The sequence below is a fragment of the Nothobranchius furzeri genome, chromosome 11 (genome assembly GCF_043380555.1).
Source record: "Nothobranchius furzeri strain GRZ-AD chromosome 11, NfurGRZ-RIMD1, whole genome shotgun sequence".
Taxonomy (NCBI): Eukaryota; Metazoa; Chordata; class Actinopteri; order Cyprinodontiformes; family Nothobranchiidae; genus Nothobranchius; species Nothobranchius furzeri.
The window spans coordinates 70,359,719-70,383,863 of NC_091751.1; the positions used below are offsets into that span (position 1 = coordinate 70,359,719).

General features: G+C 43.4%; 1 protein-coding gene across 2 annotated transcripts in view; it reads right to left on the reverse strand.

Moving 5' to 3' along the window:
• mfsd12a (major facilitator superfamily domain containing 12a) overlaps window positions 1-22,621 on the reverse strand; it is a 39,066-nt gene extending 16,445 nt beyond the window's left edge. For both annotated transcript variants that reach the window (XM_054751643.2, XM_070541809.1), the window contains exons 1-4: window positions 22,338-22,621; window positions 20,412-20,531; window positions 566-776; window positions 355-484 (exon numbers count right to left, since the gene is read on the reverse strand). In XM_054751643.2, coding sequence (XP_054607618.2) covers window positions 355-484; window positions 566-776; window positions 20,412-20,531; window positions 22,338-22,485 — 609 coding nt within the window. In that variant the 5' untranslated portion in view covers window positions 22,486-22,621. The remainder of the gene's footprint in view (window positions 1-354; window positions 485-565; window positions 777-20,411; window positions 20,532-22,337) is intronic.
• Window positions 22,622-24,145: the final 1,524 nt, after the last annotated feature.

A 24,145-nucleotide genomic window follows, 5' to 3' on the forward strand; every position in this document is an offset into this window, starting at 1 on the left:
GCGCCACCTAGGTGACTCCGGGTACAAATTTTGGAGGCTGAGTAGCGGTCAGGATTTTCTATCAGACTGCCATGTCAGATTTTTCTGGGATTTTCTGGCTCCTGCGCCCATAGCGGAGAAGAATAATGCCGGGAAAATAATGAAAAATCTGTACAAAAACAATAGGGTTCCCTGCCCGTTGGGCTTGGAACCCTAATAATGAAAAATACATATAAAAACAATAGGGTTCTCTGCCTTTGGGCTTGGAACCCTAATAAAGTGGATATTACTTACTATAAGTTTCCTTTCAATTTTTCACCTTCATGTTGACTGTTATTGACTCGTAAATTTGCAAAAACAGTAAAAAGTCCTCACCCTGAAGACAACAACATCTGTTGGTCCGAGTGTGTCGCTGAGTGGGTCATCGTCTGCTCCGCTCAGGACATGGAACAACAGATAAGCCAGCGCGTACACTGTGATGTTGGCTATGACAGTGAAGGCATACCTGCTCATACAGAGGAGAAAGTGGTGATCAGGGTCAACCCATCCCTGACTCTGGCCTGTGGTGTGTTTTGAGTCATGCTACCTGTACGCAGTTAGCTCTACTTTAGCGTGTTCACAGGTGACGAGCTCTGGAATGAGGGACAGATGAGAGATCTGAGTGGCAGCCCAGCCAAACTGGAAGATGATGATGAACGGAGTGAAGTACAGCAAACTGGCCCATTGAGGTGTGTTGGGGTCACAGCCCAGGCACTGGTTAAAGATGAAGGCAAAGGACAGCACCACACTTAGTGTTCCTAGATCAGAAAAGCAAACAAACACAAACAGAGTGTCTTTGCTCACTCAGTCAGGTGACTACACACATACACATAAAAAACATGGTCAAACCCTTTCTTAAAGGTACATTATGTTGAAATGAAGTAAAAATGACATCCTGTGGTAACATTTGGTTACTGCAACCCAAGGGCGTACATTTGGCATGGACGGACAAGAAATGTCCCCACCAACATCTAGCAATGACCAAATAGTCCGTACCAATAATGTGACGTCCTCAGTTATAAAACAACAAGCCATTCAATGTCTCGTTGCCCTAGAGGTGCAAAAAGCGTTAAAAATAGAGGCGCTGAAAAAATCGATTCAAGTCTGTATCGGGATTCTTATTTATAAAGATTCAGAATCGATTCACAAAGGTTCAGTCGATCCCATGAACTCAAATTTTTGGCATGTTACAGGTTTGAGATGCACTTTTGTCTGTTTTATTATCTTTGTTAGGAGAGTTAGTACTTTGTTTACTTTGTTGTCCCATAAATTGAGATGATTTATGTTTGAATCTGCAGATAAGAGGGCACTTGAATGCAATTTTTTCCATACTCATTCATTTGAAATATTCTCATATTTATTTTCTAAGTTGATAAGTGAGGACTCAGGATTACTCAAGTATTTATTTTCTAAGTTGATACGTGAGTACTCAGGATTACTCGTGTATTTATTTTCTAAGTTGATAAGTGAGGGCTCAGGATTACTCAAGTATTTATTTTCTAAGTTGATACGTGAGTACTCAGGATTACTCGTGTATTTATTTTCTAAGTTGATAAGTGAGGGCTCAGGATTACTCAAGTATTTATTTTCTAAGTTGATACGTGAGTACTCAGGATTACTCGCGTATTTATTTGAAGTTACTGATAAATGAGAGAACATATTTTCCTTTGTAAGAAATCGGAGGCACTTTTTTAAACAGGTTGAGGACTCAAATGTTAAACTTGTTTCTACACATACTTGACAAATATTTGACTGTATTACTTTCAAAGCTACTGTTAGATAACTAAAGATTTGTTATATTTTACAAGGTAAGCAAAAATAAATGTTGCCTTTTGGTCAAAAGATTGCTTCTGTTTACAGTTTTAGAATCACTTTATTTTACATTGTAAATTAGCATTTTTTGAACATGACCAGTATAAAGTAAAATAAAAATGTCCCATAGCTTTAACTAACTTGTACAACAAAGTAGTTAATCCCAGAACTGACAGGCTTTGTTAACATTGATTGTGAATTGATTTAAATCGAGAATCGAATCGACACCCAGAGAATCGGAATCGAATCAAATCGTGGGTTGCTCCAAGATTCACATCCCTAGTTAAAAACCATTCTCTCCACGTGTCCTACCTCCATAGTGCATATGGCCAGTGGCTGCGCATGCCGTCACAGGAGACTCACGAGAGACAAACCACACAGGTTGTTAGCAGTGCCAAGGCTCGAAGGAAAATGTTCCAGTCATATGCAAGACTCCAGTGTTGGCAATGCGACGTGAGTGACACATGGGGTCAAAAGCGAGGCAGTGTAACTGAGGGTCCTGAGAGGATGACGCTAACTGTATAAAAGCTGCACATGAAGAGAGGATGATGGCCATGAACGCAAGAGGCTCCGTCACTTCACATTACAGCAGTCAAGTTCCCCAACAACCAACCCACACACTTCCAGTCGTCACAATAAAGCGCTATACAACACATCCTGTCAGGCTGTATTAATCAAAATAAGGGGCTCCACACACGGGAGACAACAAATGACCGCGATCAGCTAAATTCGTCGCTGTCGCTTTCATTACCTGACACACGGGAGACGATCTGCGGTAGCGGCAAAGCCGTCTACGCGTTCTGTTCCATGGCGAAATCGAAACTTCCGTTGTTTTGTTTGGCTGTGTCAGGTTGGAGGGAATTAAGGTTATTTAAGCGGTTCAGAGTTAATAAAGTGGTAGAGATGATGTTTCACAAGGTGCTGCTAGAGTTATGTGAAATCTTACTTCTGGTTTTACTACATAAAACATAATAGTAATAAACTTCTCTTCCATGGTTGCTTGGAGATGTACGGAGCATTCTGCCCGCTCATTGGTCAGTGAATGAAACCTCCGTTGATTGGTCCTCGTCCGAGCGACAGCGATGAAAAGTTGAAAATATTTCAACTTTCTGGGATCGCGTCGCTGGGTCGCCTGTGCACGACACGTGCACGAGCGCAAAATTTCACATGCACGTTTTTTGTGTTTCGCTTAGCAGAAGGGAGACCCGCGATTATCGCTTTGTTGCGCATGTCTCATTGAAAATGAATGGAGGAGAGGCGATGTCGCCTCCCGTGTGTCGAGCCCATAAGAGTATCGCAAAAGTAGTTTACATGCTTCCCTCTAACAAAAAATATAAGCATTCCCGTCAAAGGTTGGGACATTGGTACACGTTCATTTAGAAGGCCATGCTTGGATAACTTCCAACTACATCTGTAACTTAAAGAGGTGTGACCAAGTCACTGCTTTGCAAGTCACAAGTCTTTCGAGTCAAGTCCAAGTCAAAGACAACCAAGTCCAAGTCGAGTCCAAAGTCAATGATGTGGAAGTCCAAGTCAAGTCCTAGTCCTTAACTTTGATATTTTCAAGTCATATTCAAGTCATCTGTCCAACTTCAATTTAATGACAATGATAATAAATACATTCCAGAAATAAAGTTTCTTAAAGCTTCATTTATTTTCTCAAACAAGCAGAAAGTACAACTGAAACTTATAAACAAAGTGCTGCTGCATTCAACAGTACAAGATCAAACCCAGAACGAAGAATGATTTATGATTTTTGTCCATGTCATGCCACTTTTCTGCAAAAATATAAAATATGCTCAAGTCATCACCAAGTCAACAGATTCAAGTCAATTCAAGTCGCAAGTCATTGGCGTTCAAGTCCGAGTCAAGTCGTAAATCCTTATAGATTTTATCAAGACAAGTCAGAAGTCCTTAAAAGAATGACTTGAGTTTGACTCGAGTCTAAGTCATATGACTCGAGTCCGCAACTCTGGTAACTTAATCTCAAGGAGAAGTGTAACTTCTCACAGTCTGCGAGTAAATAATCAATTGTGACTTTGTGTTCCGTTTACTCGCACCAAACTGGGCAAAAGGACTTTGTTCACTCTGCTCCTTCTGCATGAAACAGGCTGCAGGACAATGGGAAATTAACCGAGTTTATCTCCTTGAACACATTTAAAACCAGACTGAGAGCCCCTGAGAAGGAACCCCTGTGTTGTAACTGCATTCTCTAATTTAGTACATAACATGTCTGTGTAACTAAACCATTTTCTTAACTGTAACTTTTGCTGCCTCTTGGCCAGGACTCTCTTGAAGATGAGGTTTTTAATCTCAATAGGACCTTCCTGGTTAAATAAAGAATAAATACATAAAATACTGATGACTATTTTGTAAGCACTTCATGCAGTGTCTGACACAGTTAAATGTAGAGTTATGTAGTTCAATATAATTGTATCAAATTCCTATCTCAAGTTCTCGTTGTATTTGATGTATTCTTCCTTATGCAGTCTCCTTCGTTTAGTGAAAACTAGCTGGAAATAACCTTCGTTGTCTTTCCTCTAAGGGTCCTGTAAACTAAACCAGTGTAGTTTTCAAGGCCCTTTTTGTAGCCGTGCATGTTTGTTCGGCCTACTTTTTGTAATCTCTATTGATCCAAACACATTTCTTCTCTCTGCATGTTTGTCCAAAAGGACACAACATTTGATCCTGGAATTCCCAGAAAATGTAGAAGTTAGGACTTGAAGCAGGCGATTTCCTTTTAGCTACAATGTAAATAAACTGTCACTAAATTTAGAGAAAACAAAATTTATGTTGTTTGGTAATGAAAGTAGATACAATGAATTAGATATAGTAATTAATAATGTAAAAATTGAGAGAGTATATGAAATAAAATTTCTTGGGGTGGTCATAGACAGCAGGATCTGTTGGAAGCCACACATCAAATATGTTAGGGGACGCTTGCACGGGGCATTGCTATATTGGGGAAAGCTAAGTATATTTTTAATCAGAAAGCACTTTATATATTATACAATACGATGCTATTGCCATATTTGAGCTATTGTGTAGAGGTCTGGGGAAACACGTACAAAAGTCGTTTACAAACAATAACGACAATGCAGAAAAGGGCTATCAGATTAATAACAAATGCAGGATATTTGGATCACACAAATGAACTTTTTATTGAAACACGGACAATGAAGTTCCAGGACTTGGTTAAATACAAAACAGCACAAATAATGTATAAAGTAAGAAATAAATTAATGCCTGATAAAATACAGAAACTGTTCACAGAGAGAGAAGGAGGATATAACCTGAGAGGGACACTAAACTTAAAGATCCATAAGTTTAGAACAACATTAAAACAGATGTGTATCACAATAATAGGGGTTAAATTATGGAACAATTTAGAAGAAGAAATCAAAGTAAGTACAAATATAAATGTGCTTAAAATGAATTATAAAAAACATATTCTGAACAAGTATATAGTGGAAAATAGATGATTTATGTGGGTGTCCTTTATTCCAAGGAAAAGTAAATTGTATCAATTGTAAAAAGATGTTTTTTTTTTCTTTTTTTGTTTTTTCCATATAATTTGGTGGTTTTTTGGTGACTTGTACCATTTTGTTTGTTTTAATGTAGGTTTTGTGTTAGATTTAAGTAAACAAGTAAAAATTACTTGTATAAAGGGGTAGGGACATATAAGTTTCCACTTCAGCCTACTCCTTTTCAAACACAGATGGGATGATATGTATTTTTTTCTGTTTGTGGTACTTTTTAAAAAATTATGTATGTTTTCTTTGTTTGAAATAAACTAAACAAAACTAAAAACAAACAAACTTCTATCAGGAAACAACTACACACAAATCTCACTCCCTCTGAAATTCATTAACATGGAGACTGTGAACCGCAACACATTCTTCACAATTCAAGACACATATTGTGTAGACTCCATCAAAGATTTCTGGGATTAGATGAGGTCCAAGGAAATCGAGCGCCTATGTGGGAAAGATTTTGTGCTTTTGGGTAAACCTAAACAGAGTTTCCTGCCTACCTGCATTGAATTTATGAAAAAGGTTAACATACAACACCAACCTCCCCATTAGAATAATAGCAATGTAGCCAAATCATTGACATTAATCATCGTTGCCAAGTGAACCTATTCTTTGTGCAGGGGATGCCAGAGATAATTCACCTGGACACAGCACCCAGTATTGCACCTACACCACCATGGAAATTAAGTCCAAGGGGATCATCAATGTGGCCACAGCAGCAGACCAATTGGAACTCCAATGTGATGGAGAAGGAGGCATTTATCCAGACCACAGAAACACTTTCAAAAGAGCTGAGAGTTGTGGAAGTCTGTCATTGGCTGAAGGACGTTGTGAATCATTTCTGGTGGTGTTGCAAAAGCGCTGACAAAGTTGATGAGTTTATGGTAAGCATGACCTAATTATTACTCGTCTTTGTGATTATCCATGGAGAAATGCTTATCAGCTTTTATTATATTGTTTGCTCGTTAAATAACAAATACAATGCTGTTTACCACCAGGTGGTTATAAGACTCTGCCAGCTTGTATGTCTCGGAGACACACCTGTCATTTGTGTTTTTTTCCCAGACACTCTGGGTAGGAATACTGGATTACGTCTGTGGAAATCATAGCTGGAAAGAAGGTAGCTGTCATCATGGTGATCTTGGAGACCAAGGCCAGAGACACTGGATACAGAGGGACTCAGAATGCCACAAGTCACTAATTGACATTGTCTTGAACAATAAGTTTGGAAGCCTGTGTGTTCATAAACAATTGTCATTTACCTGCATTAACGAGCTGTTACCGCAGATAGGACTTTACTGTGGCTCAGAATCAGGTCTGTATCACCGACATGACTCCATCTTCTTTAGAAGCTCGTCCACCTGCAGCTGCAGCCGCTGAGATCAGAAACGGGGATCCGTGCTGCAACCTGAGCAATTAACTCGCGTATTTCCAGTAGAACACGTTTGCCAAAAGATTGGTGCAAAAATGAGATTTTTATCTTACTGCTGGCTGCTTCCAGGTGAGCAACTTTCAAGTGTGTCGCGAGCTACCGTTAGTATGTTTTGTGTATCTCTGAGATGATATGTCGGCGCAAGTGTCAGCCTCCTATGTCAAACGGAAGACAAGATACGAGGCTAAACGTGCTCAGAACATAAATTCCAGCCAAAGGCCTTTGTCAAACAACAACACTGGGGAAAGAGTACGGCAAAAGCCCATTCAAAGTAAAATGCGGTTGTGTGGTGTAAGGAAATGTATATGAAAGAGGCACTTTGTCAGTTAAATACCACCGTGTTTTATCAAACATTGGCTTTCAATCCCACAGGGTTGCTTTCTGAGGCAACAGAGAATGTTGCTTAGATTTCTGGATAATGAAAACCCCAGAATGGCTTCATTTTATATGCTACCAAAGATATATAAATGTCTTGACAACACTCCAGGGAGACCTGTTGTCTCAGGAAATGAACGAATAACTGAACCAGTATTTAAGTACATAGACTTTTTTATCAAACCTTTTTTACCTTCACTCCCAGCATTTGTTAAAGACACATAAGTGTTTTGAACTGCAAAATATTGGCCCTGATACTTTTTTTTGTCACAATGGATGTGGAAGCATTGTATACCGAATACACTCACCTAAAGGATTATTAGGAACACCTGTTCAACTTCTCCTTAATGCAATTATCTAATCAGCCAATCACACGGCAGTTGCTTCAGTGCACTTAGGGGTGTGGTCCTGGTCAAGACCATCTCCTGAACTCTAAACTGAAGGTCAGAATGGGAAAGAAAGGTGATTTAAGCTATTTTGAGCGTGCCATGGTTGTTGGTGCCAGACGGGCCGGTCTGAGTGTTTCACAATCTGCTCAGTTACTGGGATTTTCACCCACAACCATTTCTAGGGTTTACAAAGAATGGTGTGAAAAGGGAAAAACGTCCAGTATGCAGCAGTCCTGTGGGCCAAAATGCCTTGTTGATGCTAGAGGTCAGAGGAGAACGAGCCGACTGATCCAAGCTGATAGAAGAGCAACTTTGACTGAAATAACCACTCGTTACAACCGAGGAACGCAGCAAAGCATTTGTGAAGCCACAACACGCACAACCTTGAGGCGGATGGGCTACAACAGCAGAAGACCCCACCAGGTACCACTCACCTCCACTACAAACAGGAACAAGAGGCTACAATTTGCACCAGCTCACCAAAACTGGACAGTTGAAGACTGGAAAAATGTTGCCTGATCTGATGAGTCTCCATTTCTGTTGAGACGTTCAGATGGTAGAGTCAGAATTTGGCGTAAACAGAATGTGAACATGGATCCATCATGCCTTGTTACCACTGTGCAGGCTGCTGCTGGTGGTGGTGTCATGGTGTGGGGGATGTTTTCTTGGCACACTTTAGGCCCCTTAGTGCCAATCGGGCATGGTTTAAATGCCACGGGCTACCTGGCATTGTTTCTGACCACGTCCATCCCTCCATGTCCACCATGTACCCGTCCTCTGATGCTACCTCCAGCAGGATAATGCACCGTACCATAAAGCTCCAATCATTTCAAATTGGTTTCTTGAACATGACGATGGGTTCACTGTACTACAACGGCCCCCACAGTCACCAGATCTCACCCCGATAGAGATCTTTGGGATGTGGTGGAATGGGAGCTTCGTGCCCATGATGTGCATCCCACACATCTCCATCAACTACAAGATGCGATCCTATCAATATGGACCAACATTTCTAAAGAATGCTTTCAGCACCTTGTCGAATCAATGCCACGTAGAATTAAGGCAGTTCTGAAGGCAAAGGGGGTCAAACACCAGATGAGTATGATGTTCCTAATAATCCTTTAGGTGAGTGTAGACCACCAGCGGGGTCTTGAAGCACTCACACATTACTTGAGTATACGGCCAGCAAATGAAATTCCACCCACTAATTTTTTGGTCTCATTGACTGAATGGACTTTAACTAACAACATCTTTATGTTCCAGGACAAGATTTACAAACAGATAAAAGGGTGTCCCATGGGGGCTTGTTATAGTTCTTCATTTGCAGGTCTGGTTTAGGGCAAATGGGAAGAAGACTTTGCCTTTAACTGCGTAAGGACTGTGTATCTTAAGTACTTTGTTTGGTGGAGACGCTACGTTGATGATGTCTGTTTATTTTGGTCTGGGTCAGAAACAGAGCTGAAAGAGTTCCATACATTAACTCTTACATTAGGCCGTCTTTGGAATACAGTAAGGAGTTCATTCATTTTGTTGACCTTACCATCTCTAAAGATGCCTATGGAGTTTTACATACATCCGTGTATAGGAAACCTACAGATAGAAACACTATTTTACATGCTAAAAGTTTCCATCCTAATTGGCTAAAAGACAATGTCCTATATGGGCAGGGGGTTGATCTCAATTGTCCAGATTCATCTGTCCCATAGTTCTCTGTTTCGAGTTACACAAGTGTGTTTGTGTTTGTGTTTGTGTGTGTGTGTGCATGGTTGTACTTCCTGTCTATACATGACATGCAGACTTGGGTGACTTGAGATGGTCATGTTGTGGGTTCCTGAAGTTCTGTAATGGTTAAGTCTTAACGGTTAAGGGGAGTATTCCACAAACTGTTGTGTTTATCCAATTTCCTTTTTTTTTATTTACTAATCTCTGATTCCTTATGGGGTATATTCACATATAGGTTTGATTACTAACATCACTGATTTACATTTTGGTATTTTAGTGTTTCTTCTTCTTTATATTATTACTTCTCAAAGATATATTCATAGATATACGTTTCTGCATTATTTCTTTACAGCTGATTCCTTTATGTCATATCTATTATGATCTCCTTTATTTTGATTTTTACCAGTTATGGGCTACAGATTATTTTGCCCTTCTGTTTTGATAACATTTTTGCTCAGAAGCGTTGATTTTCCCTTACATATATTATAGGGTTTTGTTCATTTTGTTCTTTTTGCAACACTTTTCCAGTACACGTAGTTTCCTGCATCCATTTCTTTCACCTGAACTCTGTTCACATAATTTGCTTTCACATAGCACATCGACAGGCGGATTGGTTCGGCGTCTGCAGTGATGCGGACGCTGAGCCGATCTGTCGTGGGGAAGAGGGAGCTGAGCCAGAAAGCCAGGCTCTCGATTTACCGGTCGATCTACGTCCCAATCCTCACCTATGGTCATGAGCTTTGGGTAATGACCGAAAGAACGAGATCGCGGATACAAGCGGCCGAAATGAGTTTCCTCCGTAGGGTGGCCGGGCTCAGCCTTAGAGATAGGGTGAGGAGCTCGGACATTCGGGAGGGACTCGGAGTAGAACCGCTGCTCCTCCGGATCGAAAGGAGCCAGTTGAGGTGGTTTGGGCATCTGGTCAGGATGCCTCCTGGACGCCTCCCCGGGGAGGTGTTTCGGGCATGTCCTGCCGGCAGGAGGCCCCCGGGTCGACCCAGGACACGTTGGAGAGGTTACATCTCCAATCTGGTCCGGGAACGCCTTGGGGTCCTGCCGGAGGAGCTGGTGGACAAGGCCGGGGAGAGGACGGCCTGGAGCTCCCTAGTTGGGATGCTGCCCCCGCGACCCGGACCCGGATAAGCGGAGGAAGACGAGACGAGAGACGATAGCACATTTAGGTACATATGGTGCTAGGTTTCTTTTTATTGTTATTTTGCATCAGATGCGATATATGTGTGTCTACATTCATGTGCCCTGCATGTGTGCTCTTCTCCTCTCCTGAGTTTCGCCGGTGGTCCTCGCTCCCTGGGAGGACCTCTCTGCCTCATTGCCTGATTCTGCTGCTTGAGGGTCCGGTTCATTGGGTGTGGACATCCTGTGGTTCCTGCCGTGGTTGCTGGAAATCTACAGTTTGCCTGGGACCTGGTCCGGTCCCTGTTCGTCTGCTTACTGCCCAAGGGTTACGCTAAGTGGCATTATTGCCTGTTTAGAATTATCTCTTCAAGTTTGGGAGTACCATCGACTATTCTCCGGTGTGGGGGTTTGCCTTTCCTCACTCCTGATGCCTCTGCCTGGGAACTAACCTTTCCTCCCTCGTCTGAGTCCCTAGGGCCTCTGGGATTATTCAATGACTTGTGGTTTCTGTCACAACCGTGCCCTTGAAAAGGGGGGATATGTAATGTCCAGAAATGGTCAGTTTTCATGTACAGTTTGACCCCTTCAGTATCTGGTTTACATGGAGACAGGAGTCTGCATGTGTTGCCTTTAATCTGCCGGATCCTGCTATTCCATCAGCTGGAGCCCGGGCCTCTCTGCAGCTCGGAACACATGATAACTAAGTGTCAACAAACTGTTCCCTTCTCAAGGCCCTTCTGTGCCAAGCCTGCCTGCTAGGGCTGCACGATATTAGGAAAACCTGCGATAGTCGATAACAGTGCTTAATATTGCGATATCGATATTACTCACGATAAATGAACAAATACTAAAGTATGCAGTGTTGATGTTGTCTGGCGTGTGACGTCTGCTCTGGGTTCAAAGCAAACAAAAACTAATGCATGAATTCCATTACAACATAACATTTTTATTGCAAAAATATGCAGCTGCACCTGCTACTGTATTAGCAGCTGCACCTGCTACTGTATTAGCAGCTACACCCGCTACTGTATTAGCAGCTGCACCCGCTACTGTATTAGCAGCTACACCTGCTACTGTATTAGCAGCTGCACCTGCTTACTGTATTAGCAGCTACACCCGCTACTGCATTAGCAGCTACACCCGCTACTGTATTAGCAGCTGCACCCGCTACTGTATTAGCAGCTACACCTGCTACTGCATTAGCAGCTGCACCTGCTACTGTATTAGCAGCTACACCCGCTACTGTATTAGCAGCTGCACCCGCTACTGTATTAGCAGCTACACCTGCTACTGTATTAGCAGCTGCACCCGCTACTGTATTAGCAGCTACACCCGCTACTGTATTAGCAGCTACACCTGCTACTGTATTAGCAGCTACACCTGCTACTGCATTAGCAGCTGCACCCGCTACTGTATTAGCAGCTGCACCCGCTACTGTATTAGCAGCTGCACCCGCTACCCCGATACTGTATTAGCAGCTGCACCCGCTACTGTATTAGCAGCTGCACCCGCTACTGTATTAGCAGCTACACCTGCTACTGTATTAGCAGCTGCACCTGCTACTGTATTAGCAGCTGCACCCGCTACTGTATTAGCAGCTGCACCCGCTACTGTATTAGCAGCTACACCCGCTACTGTATTAGCAGCTACACCTGCTACTGTATTAGCAGCTGCACCTGCTACTGTATTAGCAGCTGCACCCGCTACTGTATTAGCAGCTGCACCCGTTACTGTATTAGCAGCTGCACCCGCTACTGTATTAGCAGCTGCACCCGCTACTGTATTAGCAGCTGCACCCGCTACCCCGCTACTGTATTAGCAGCTGCACCCGCTACTGTATTAGCAGCTGCACCCGCTACTGCATTAGCAGCTGCACCCGCTACTGTATTAGCAGCTACACCCGCTACTGTATTAGCAGCTGCACCCGCTACTGTATTAGCAGCTGCACCCGCTACTGTATTAGCAGCTGCACCCGCTACTGTATTAGCAGCTGCACCCGCTACTGTATTAGCAGCTGCACCCGCTACCCCGCTACTGTATTAGCAGCTGCACCCGCTACTGTATTAGCAGCTGCACCCGCTACTGTATTAGCAGCTGCACCCGCTACTGTATTAGCAGCTGCACCCGCTACTGTATTAGCAGCTGCGCCTGCTACTGTATTAGCAGCTGCGCCTGCTACTGTATTAGCAGCTGCACCCGCTACTGTATTAGCAGCTGCACCCGCTACTGTATTAGCAGCTGCACCTGCTACTGTATTAGCAGCTGCACCCGCTACTGTATTAGCAGCTGCGCCTGCTACTGTATTAGCAGCTGCGCCTGCTACTGTATTAGCAGCTGCACCTGCTACTGTATTAGCAGCTGTACCTGCTACTGTATTAGCAGCTGCACCCGCTACCCCGCTACTGTATTAGCAGCTGCACCCGCTACTGTATTAGCAGCTGCACCCGCTACTGTATTAGCAGCTGTACCTGCTACTGTATTAGCAGCTACATCTGCTACTGTATTAGCAGCTGCACCCGCTACCCCGCTACTGTATTAGCAGCTGCACCCGCTACTGTATTAGCAGCTGCACCTGCTACTGTATTAGCAGCTGCACCCGCTACTGTATTAGCAGCTGCACCCGCTACCCCGCTACTGTATTAGCAGCTGCACCCGCTACTGTATTAGCAGCTGCACCCGCTACTGTATTAGCAGCTGCACCCGCTACTGTATTAGCAGCTGCACCCGCTACTGTATTAGCAGCTACACCTGCTACTGTATTAGCAGCTACACCTGCTACTGTATTAGCAGCAAAACAACAATCTGCATGCATGCAGTTTCTCAGTGACTTTAAAACACCACCACAGTAGTCATGACGGTGGTGGATAGGTTGTCCAAGGCCTGCCACCTGATACTATTAAAATCCCTTCCCTCGTCCACAGAGTCAGCTAACCTGTTAGTCAAACATGTTTTCAGATTACACGGCATCCCAGTAGAAATTCTCTCTGACCAAGGCCCTCAGTTCATATCACGAGTTTGGAAAGACTTTGCCACCTGTCTCGGGGCCAAAGTAATAATAATAATAATAATACATTTTATTTCAAAGCGCCTTTCAGGACACCCAAGGTCACTTTACACAACACACGTAATAAAATACAATAAAACAATAATAAAACTCAAAGAAGAAAAAACAGAGAGAAACATTTCAATAAAATCAGAGGTTGTAGGCAGATTTAAACATATGTGTTTTGAGTTTTGATTGGAAAAGGGTAAAACTGTCGATGTTCCTGATGTCTGGGGGAAGTGAGTTCCAGAGTCGAGGAGCAGAGCGGCTGAAAGCTCTGCTCCCCATGGTAGCGAGACGGGCAGAAGGAACCGCAAGATGGATGGAAGAAGAAGATCTGAGTGAACGGGACGGGGTGTGAATACTTATAAGGTCTGAGATATATGGAGGAGAGAGGTTGTGGATTGCTTTGAAGGTATGGAGGAGAATTTTGAAGATGGGCCTGAATTTAACTGGGAGCCAGTGGAGCTGCTGGAGAACCGGCGTGATGTGGTGAAAGGAAGGGGTTCTGGTGATAATACGGGCTGCTGAATTCTGGACCAGTTGCAGTTTATGAAGGAGTTTGTTGGGGAGACCATAAAGAAGTGAATTGCAATAGTCAAGACGGGAGGTGACGAGGCTGTGGACGAGAATGGCGGCAGTGTGAGGGGTCAGGGAGGGGCGGAGACGGTTTATGGAACGTAGATGGAAGTATGCTGACCGAATTAAGTTATTAATGTGAGCCTGAAAAGAAAGGGAGCTGTCGAGAATGACACCCAGACTCTTGACATGAGGTGAGGGGGAGACTGTGGCACTGTCAATAGTTAAAGAAAAGCTGTCAGATGTTGAGAGGGTGGAGTTAGTGCCAACAAGAAGAAGTTCAGTTTTATTGCCGTTGAGTTTGAGGAAATTAGAGGTGAACCATGATTTGATTTCAGAGAGGCAGAGTGTAAGGGAGGATGGTGGGAGAGTTGAGTTGGGCTTACTGGAAATGTAGAGCTGGGTGTCATCTGCAAAGCAGTGAAACTGGATATTGAATTTGCGGAAGATTTTGCCGATAGGGAGGAGATATACTATGAAGAGGAGGGGCCCCAGGACAGAGCCCTGGGGCACACCTGACTTGACTGGGGAGGGTTCTGAGGTAAAGGATTTTAACTGGATGAACTGAGTGCGGCCAGTAAGGTAAGATTGAAACCAGCGGAGGGGGGTGTGAGTGATGCCTAAGGAATAGAGTCTATTAAGGAGGATGGGATGAGAAATGGTGTCAAAGGCCGCACTCAGATCGAGGAGAATAAGAATAGAGATTAAACCAGAATCAGCAGCAATGAGTAGGTCGTTAGTGATCTTAATAAGTGCTGTTTCTGTGCTGTGGTGGGGACGGAAGCCAGACTGAAACTGTTCATAAAGGTTATTGCGGGTGAGATGTGAATGGAGCTGAGATGCAACAGTTTTCTCAAGGACTTTGGAAATGAAGGGAAGATGGGAAATGGGACGGAGGTTATTGAAATCATTGGGATCTAAACCAGGTTTTTTTAGAATAGGGCTGACTGAAGCGGATTTGAATAGGGATGGGACCGTACCAGAGGATAGTGAGGAATGAATAATGGCTGTTATAAAAGGGAGCAGAGAAGAAAGGCAGGATTTAACTAAAACAGTTGGAATAGGGTCCAGTTGACAGGTGGAAGGTTTGGATTTGGTGATGTAATCTAATATTTCTGAGGGATGGGGAAGTTCAAAGGAGGAGAACGGAATGGTGGGTTCAAATAAATCAGGAGAGGGAGGGGAGGAATGAGGTAAAGAGAGATGGATTCTATTGACCTTCTCATTAAAAAACTGAAGGAGAGAGTTACAGGTTTCTGAAGAGTAAAGATGGATGGGTAAGGAGTCACACTTACCTCGGGTTTACATCCTCAATCAAATGGACAATGTGAGAGGATGAACCAGGAGCTGGAGGCTATGCTTCGCTGTCTGTGTTCCTCCAACCCTTCCAACCGAAGTTCGCAGTTACCCTGGATTGAGTACGCACACAATTCCCATGTTTCCTCTGCAACTGGTTTGTCCCCAGTTGAACCCTCCCTTGGTTTCCAACCCTGTCTGTTCCCCTCAAAGTTTTCCTCAAACAGCCACCTCGGTTCCCCTATTCCTCAGGACTGCTAGATGTACCTGGTCCGCCACACAGAAGGCTCTCCAAAGGGCCGCTGAACACAATCAGCGCCTGGCCGACCAGCACCGGAGACCCGCCCCAGACTATGCACCTGGACAGCGCGTCTGGTTATCAACTAGGGACAACCGGTTCAAGGATCACTGCAGGAAGCTCTCTCCCAAATACATCGGCCTCTACGCCATCTCTGCAGTTGTCAACCCCTCTGTCCGCCTGGTTCTTCCAAATCACATGAAGGTAAACCCGTCTCTCAGACTTCCCCATTTTCCAGTGCTTACCTCAACCTCACGGACCTTCGAGTGCCTTCTACGCTCAGCTCCCTCAACCCTCAAACTACAGCTCCTTCCAGGAACCCTGCCTCATGTAAGCACCCCAGCCTGGACTTCCTCCCCTCCCAAGTCCTCCTCGCTTTGAGATTGTAAGTCCTCAGAAACTCCAAAATTCAGTCAAGATCACACATACCGGACCTAACCCTCTCTGTCTTTAGATCACCACACCCGAACCCCGTTCCGAAGAATTCAGCTGGACTTTCCGCTACAATTTTAGTTCACACATTTTATAAATAAATTATTGTTTAAACTCTTACCTGGCTCCTTGGACTGATTCTGTATGTCAGGGGTTAGACTCTTACCACACAACATGACAACTGTTGGTCAGAAGGTCATTAGAGACCCTAAGAAGAGCTGTTTCAGTGGAATGAGCTCTACGAAAACCTGACTGGAAACCATCATAGATGTTCTGTTCATCAAGAGCAGCTGTGAGATGTTTAGCCACAACCTTTTCCAAGATCTTGGAGATGAACGGAAGTTTAGAGATGTGTCTGACTGACTCTGTACCTCTGATTGCTGAGAAAGGAGGAAGGTGGTGGCGCACGAAAAATGCCTCGGACAATTATTACATTAACTGGGTGGGAACTGAAAATAATGTTGGGGACAAACCTGTAGAAGAGGAGGAAAGAAAAATAAATTGTGCTACAGGAAGGAAATGGGTGAAAGCAGTGCATGCGGGGAGTTATCGTGTCTACATAGGCAAGCCGTTTAAACATTTAATCAGCAATCTGACCTTTGTGCAATTCCTATTTTTATAGCAAGTTGCAATTGAACAGAAAATGCTGCACTGTGTTCTACAAAATAAAAAGGAAGCAAAGCCATTTGTCTGCTTTTCTTTTCCTTTCTGCCGATTCCAAAAAAAGATTCGAACCATGACTGAAACCCGTGTTTGGTGTGTTATAGTGTTGTTGCAGCTTCCCAATAAAATTTTACAAAAAAATTTTTGTCAAAAATATTTGTTGATCCAGTTTAAACAAATGGTTCGCTATGTTTTCTTGTTAGGAAGGAATGTGTTTCAGGAACCAACTATAACTGAGAGGCTTCCTCTGCAGGCTGTTGGGTCACTCACTTCAGATGATGGATCACATCTGAATCATCCCATGTTCCCCATCACCACTGTCATTAAATCAGCTTGTTAAACCAAACTTCTCTACAAGGTACAAGAGCAAAGTTCAATGCTTGGTTACATCAATCCACTTCATGAGATGGCAACCTCAATGGCTGAGAGGGAACTGGAAGATAATTACACTGCAACACCTGGCTTTGTTTATGTATATATAAATGAGTAAACAAGTTAATATTTCATTGATTGTGTAAATTAGATAAAACATATGTTGGTTTTGAAGGTTTTTATAGATCACAGGCATCAGGACGTAGAAGCAGAGAAGCCAGTGTAACTTTAAAAACAGGACGACCAAAGTTGAACAATAAAATGAGCCCCATGTGATCATGTCGCTGCACTGAAACCACAAGTTAATGGTTTCCTGAAGAAAAGCCAATCATTTCTAAAACTTAAAGGGCCTGTGTAATGCTATTTTACACCTTACAGCAGGCCTATTCAAATGGCGGCCCGTGGGCCACATCCGGCCCGCGGGCCCTACCCAGCTGGCCCACCTCACCCAATCCCCCAACCACCAACGGAAAAAAACTGTTGAAAAACTGTTTAAGCATGCAAGAAATTCCCACACTGATATTGTACTTGAACACAACACCATTTTAGCAATCAGGGACATATATATGTAGATGCCCCTTGGACTGGTGCTGTCTATTGGAGCTGCCATAGTGTGGCTTCTACATATTCATGTCTATGCTAGCTGAGACCCAGGCCAGCAATGACCCAGCCCAGCTTGTGGAGCAAACAAGCGCCTTTCAGGCTAAACTAAACATGTTCGCAACAGACTTGACTGGTGAAAGAATGCTACATTTTCCCACACTCCGTAAAGCCACCTCTCCTCCGAAAGTCACGGCAGAAATGACTGGTTTAGTCGCGAAACTGAAGGACAACTTCACCAGTGGCCTGGAGGATCTGTCACTTCCTACAGAGGCGATGCAATTAACGAAAGATCCATTTGCTGCCATCGCTGAGGAAACATTGTCCATCAAAGCTAAGAAAGTGGTCTCTTCTATCGACGAGGGACAGTTCCTCCTGGAGTTGGTGGACATGCAGTCATCACTTACAATGCCACAAGAGCTGCGCACAATTGGCCCCGCTAAGTTTTGGAGTCAGATCAATGCCCATCAGTTCCCAAACGTCAAGAATGTAGCTGTGACTTTTCTCAGTATGTTTGGATCCACCTAAATTTGTGAATCCAGCTTTTCTCATATGAATGCAATCAAAACAAACCTGCGCTCCTCTCTCACTGAATCCTTTCTGCACTCCTGTCTACGCATTGCACTCAGCTCCTATGAGCCAAATATTCCATGTCTTGTTCAAAACAAAAAGTGCCACCTCTCGCACTAAAGTTGCAAGAATAACGGTCAAGTTATTGTAAATGTTTATTTAGTAGCTGCGACTGAGTTATTCGAGGTTAATAAAACAAATGTTTGTATTACCAGCTCTGCAGCTGGTAAATTAATACAGATCATTAAAGCAATAAAAGACATTGTGCATTGCTTTTTTGTTGTCATTGTATTAGTGGTAGAGGTAATATCAGTCAAAATATAAAAATTTTATATTTAAACATTGTCCGTAAAATACATAAAGATTTGGGTATCCGGCCCAAAGCTGATCCACGATGTTGAAATCAGGCCCAGTAGGGAAAGTAATTGAATAGGCCTGTTTTACAGAGCAACAGTAGGTGCACTATATGATAAAAGAATATTGTTGATGTCATCTTTTATAAATACGTTTTTTTTTCCATCCGCCATCACTTCTATCCGGAAAAAAGACGCTTGTGCTTTTTTCATCAAACCCTGCCTCCCCCATTCCATAGTTCGCAGACACAAGCCGACCCGTGCCACTCAACCAACCCTGCAACGTGCATGCACACACACCAGCTTAACATAGAACAAGCGAAGGAGATGCTAGCTGATTCCCTGCCTGGATTGTTTTCCCCAGTCCATCCACAAAACTGTACAACCCTTTAGTGGCTAGCATTTTGGTTGCACTCCGACTCTCCATCAGCTGGAGTGGTGCTGGTTTGAAGAAGTAATCCATCTGACAACAAAGCCCTGTACTGGCGGTGGTTCAACAAGCACTGAAATCACATTCAGGCTCGTTTTCGACAGCTCCTTAAGTTCAAATCTGACCATTTCTGCCGATTTCCGGGGAGACAGGGACAGGGATCTTGCTCCTCTTGTAGAAAAAAAAATCAATTTTTGGGTTCAAGGCACATTTTAAAGGTGCAGATCACTGAAAAAACATTTTTGATTATAATCGGTCACTGAGTTTTTCATGCAGACTGAACATGAAAATAGTCTTCTAACCCTATCTCTTGAACTAGTTTCAGATAGAAGATAGAGGGTTAAACTAGGGATGCACCTGTATCAGTAAAAGTTAACTGATACCAGGAGCCGATACCAATGTGGTAACTTGTCATTTCTGTTCACCTAATATTTTAGGTTTTTGGTCATTTCCATTAATATATATTTTTTTCTACCTCACAGTCTTTTCCTGTTGAAAGCAGAGAAGAAAATAAAACCTGTATTCCAAAACATTGCATTTTTTTGTGTGTTAGAAGTATCGGTATCAGTAATCGGTATCGGCGAGTACTCAGATCAAAGTATCGGTTTAGAAAAAGTGGCATCGGTGCATCCCTAGGTTAAACTCTAGGATTTGAAAAGCCCGACAGATCTATGTCACAGACTATGTCTAGACTAGTAGAACCTAACCATTAGCATTAGCAACTCCACCACACAGCGGAACTCCTTCAGACTTGTATTATTTGTGGAGATAAAACATCAATGTTGCAGATCAAATGGAGTCAGTGGTAGAGTCGTGTTGCTGTTAGCCAATCAGAGGAGACATGTCCAAATATCAGGAAAAAAAAACCTGCCAAGACCTGCAGTCTGAAGCTACTTTGCTCTCCAGCTGACTTGTACACCCGCATCTCCTCCACTCCTCTGTGCTCCTCACCCCGAGCCCAGCCCGCCAATAGAGGAATCTCATTTCAGCAGCTTGTATTTGCAATCCTGTTCTTGATCATTGGGCCGAAGCGTGTGACCATAGTTGAGGAAGGTCACCGGTTTTGATTTATGGCTTCAAAATTACAGACCGGGTTAGCATCTGCATCACTGCACCGATCCATATGTGGATTTCCCACTCCCTCCTTCCTTCTCTTTTGATCAAGACCCTGACATATGTAAGCCCCCCCACCTGTGGTAGGACCTCTGCCCTGACCTGGAATTGACAATCCACCCTTTTCCTGTCAAGAACCATGGCCTTGGATTTGCATGTGCTGATCTTCATTCCAGTCACTTAAGATTCGGCTGCAAACCTCCCCAGCAGTTTCTTCCTACTTTCCATCTAGTGTCTGACTCACCAATTAAATGCCAGGTCTTCCTCTTTCCATAGTTTCCACATCCAGCGGTCTGATCCGACTCGTAGCCAATCAGAGGTGTACAGAGAGCATCAGCTACTTGTCCAACCAGCAGCAAAACACCTGAACCACACAGAGACATCCACAAGTCAGCAACAGTACGGCAGCTTCTGTAGGCTGAATGTAGCATGGAGCTTAATGGAAATGTTTCTTTGATTGTAAATGGTGTGTATTTGAAATAGTGCCTTCAAGATTTCTGACACCCCCGAGGAGCTTTAGAACACACGCACTCGTTTTCAAATGATTTTGCTGCTGTTGGTGGTGGACGAAGGGACTGGTGGTGCAAGTGTATGGTTAGCTTTGCTTCTGTCAGTGTGCCCCAGGGCAGCGGTGGCTACAACGTAGCTCATCAAAGCTGGTGTGTGTGCATGGGTGAATGACTGATTATGTCTGGGGAAAGTGTGTGTGTGTGTGTGTGTGTGTGGGGGGGGGGGGGGGTTAGAATCCTAGAAGACCTAATAGACCACTTACTTTTGGTTTTATGTCAAACAAGTTAAAGGTAAGTTAAAAGTTAAAGTCCCATTAGTTGTCACCATGGATGTAATTTTCACTTTAGAAGTGTGTGTGTGTGTGTGTGTGGGGGGGGGGGGGGGGGGGGGGTCTTTACAGTATGTTCTAATGGGAAACAGGCTTCAACACAAATGGTTGTTTTCCGCTTGGTCTTAGAGCTCAACCAGTGTCACTTTAATATTAATATTGTTTTTTAACGGTAAAAAGTGCAGGGGTCAAAACTTGACTTTGGAAAAAGTGGGGGGGCGTGTCCCCCCTGTCCCCCCCAAAATTACATCCATGCAGAAAGACCCCAGGCCGGGAAGTGATCCCAGGACCTTCTCACTGCAAGGCAACAGCTCTAACCACTGCGCCGCCCATATATATATATAGAGAGAGAGAGAGGAGAGAGAGAGAGAGAGAGAGAGAGAGAGAGAGAGAGAGAGAGAGAGATTTATAAATTATATTTTTGCCTCTGTGTCAAATTATTATTAGGTGTTGTTTTCCTGGCATACCCAAAGTACCTATTTTCCTCATCAATCAAATATTAAAGGTTCCATATTTTTATGGAATATTACGTTTTATTTAAAACCTTTATATTTTATCAACACTTTAATAAAAGTAACCACTTACTAAATGGCACACGATGTTTAAGTAGGGAGCTACTGACTGGTGGATGGAGAAAAATATGAAGTAAGGTGGTTGGATCAGAGTTTTTCTGACAGACACAAATGGTGTTGCAGCTATTAAAGGCTTATTTACCCAAGAGCTCCATTAACCTCGCTTTATCTTCCATACCAGTCTGGTCTGAGAACTGGTCAGAACTGGTCTGAGAACTGGTCTGTGGCCGACAAGCAAGAGTCTCAGAGTGGTCAGATCTTCTCCAACAGGAGATAAACATCAGTCTCCCATTCTCTAGAAAACACTTAGGCTACACGCAGAACCACAGCAGCTTCTAGCATAGTGTGACTGACAATCAAATCTGTCAGAAGCATCTACCAGGAAACTGTTGACCTTTAACCTTTGTGCTTCACCTTTCCCCCTTGCTGCCGTTAGCGCTCAGTTTTCAACCTCTCAGTGACTGCAGCTGTTTGTAGACTGCATGAAGCTCAACTGAAACCTGATTTTTAACCTAAGAAAAAAGGAAAACAATATCTAAATCTAATCAGCATTCAGTTAAATGAATTCATTATGAATGAATGCTGATGTGTGAGAAGAGAATGACCTGGACCAGTTCCCTGACCAGACACTTCTGGAGGATGAGATCAGGATAAGCGGACAGCGTGAGGTCAGATGATGGTGTCCTGCAGGTGGACATGTTGGCCGGGAGATGTTTCCAGAGGGATCTAAGGGATGTTCAGAAGAAACACGCAGACCCACCTGCGTTGGTGTTGTGGAAGCCCAGCACTGAGTGGTAGAACACCAGCAGGTAGGTGAACCACATGGAGGCACACAGGTCGTTCAGGAAGTGTCCCACCGCGTAGCTCAGCCTCCTGACGGCCGGTAGCGAACGATCCGTGTCCGACATGGTGACGGCTGAACAGTCCGGTTGTTCGGTGAGAATCCGGCCCAACCAAACGTAGCTGCGAGTTCCGGTTCCTCGTTCTTGTTTGAACCCGCTAAGTTTAGTTCTCTGGTGGCTAGCAGAGAAACATCAGCAGCGCCTACATCAACGCAGTTCCTGAAAAATAAACAACAATGTCGTAAAACGCGATGAAAGACAAGAGAAAGGAAAGCAGCGAAGAGCGGACAGATCAGCTCCACATCTGGCTTCTGCCCAGATGTAAACACAACACGCCGATATACATCTCATACCGATCACGTGCGCATAAACCCAGTGGAGCTGACCAACAGCACGCGACCGTGTCGCTGCTGTCAGCGAATAACGAGCGCAGCTTCCTGCGCATGTGACTGCAGAACCACAGCCACGCCCACTTCTGTCTTGCGTCATGTGACCATTGGCTCTGATCGCTGCTTTTGGAATAAAACCATGTCCTGTTTGATGTAAAACGGTCGCCGGTTCACGTTTCAAGTACTGAGATGTAAAAAAAGTTCATATTAAGGGATCTTTTAACAAACCGTGAAAGAAAGAGACATGATTTAAGTCATGACCGGATGGCGCAGTGCAGGGACGGTCCTAGGTTCAGGGGTTAACGGGTGCTAAGCACCCACACAGAACTACCCGGCCAGCAAGATAAATTTCACTGTTTGTACATTTTAACACAATTTCATTCACATATTTGTGACAGAAAATATTTTGTTTACATATAAAATAAAGGTTTTCACAAAACAGTATTTAATAGATTCAGCTATCTGGACCAGGATTGAAGAGTCTAGGTGAGTGGATCCCAATCTTTTTTCCTTGTGTCCAAGGACCCCCAACACCACCGCCTACCCCCACAAACACACATTAAAAATCAATCGTTTCAAACTTCATACAGAGATATAACCCTTATACAGGACTTTGATTATAATATTGGTATTGAGATTTTATAAATGTAAATTTTGCAAACAACTTTGGTAACCTTACAGACAGCACTTTGTTGGTCATAGACCCCAGGTTGGTAACCTCTATAAGAACAGTTTAAGGATGCTCAGAGTGGAAAAATTGGCTAGAACTGCCGTTTCCTAACCGAAACCAGAAATAGGAACTAACTTCCGCATCCAAGTTACTGAAAACACCAGTAATATTTTTAGATCTATTTTTGTATAATTTTTCTTAATTTTCCACAAATTTCTAAATCCCATTGAAAAAATATCAATGCTCTTTCTAAAAAATGTTTATTTTTTTCTAAATTTCAAAACTTAATAAAAATTAAATGTTTTTTTTTTCTTTTTCAAAACAGACAAAATATCTCTTGTAAATATTTATGGAAGAGGAAAACGGATCACCGACTTCCTCTCAATAATGTCTGATTCAATCTTAGCTTTCTGACTTTTTTTCCCATAATTCTCAAAATTCATCATCAAGGCTTTAAATAAATTGTTTCAGCTGTTAATTTGTGTGCATTAAAAGGGTTTGGCTTGTAGGAAACAACACTACTCCACCACCTTGTCTGTGATAGAATCTTAGTTGGGCTTTAGCACCAACCTGTCCAGTTGCTGAGGAACCTGCTGAGAGCAACAGTTGTGACACCGAGAGTAACGACTCTGACGAACATCACAGACTGGAGCTAGGACTGGGACAA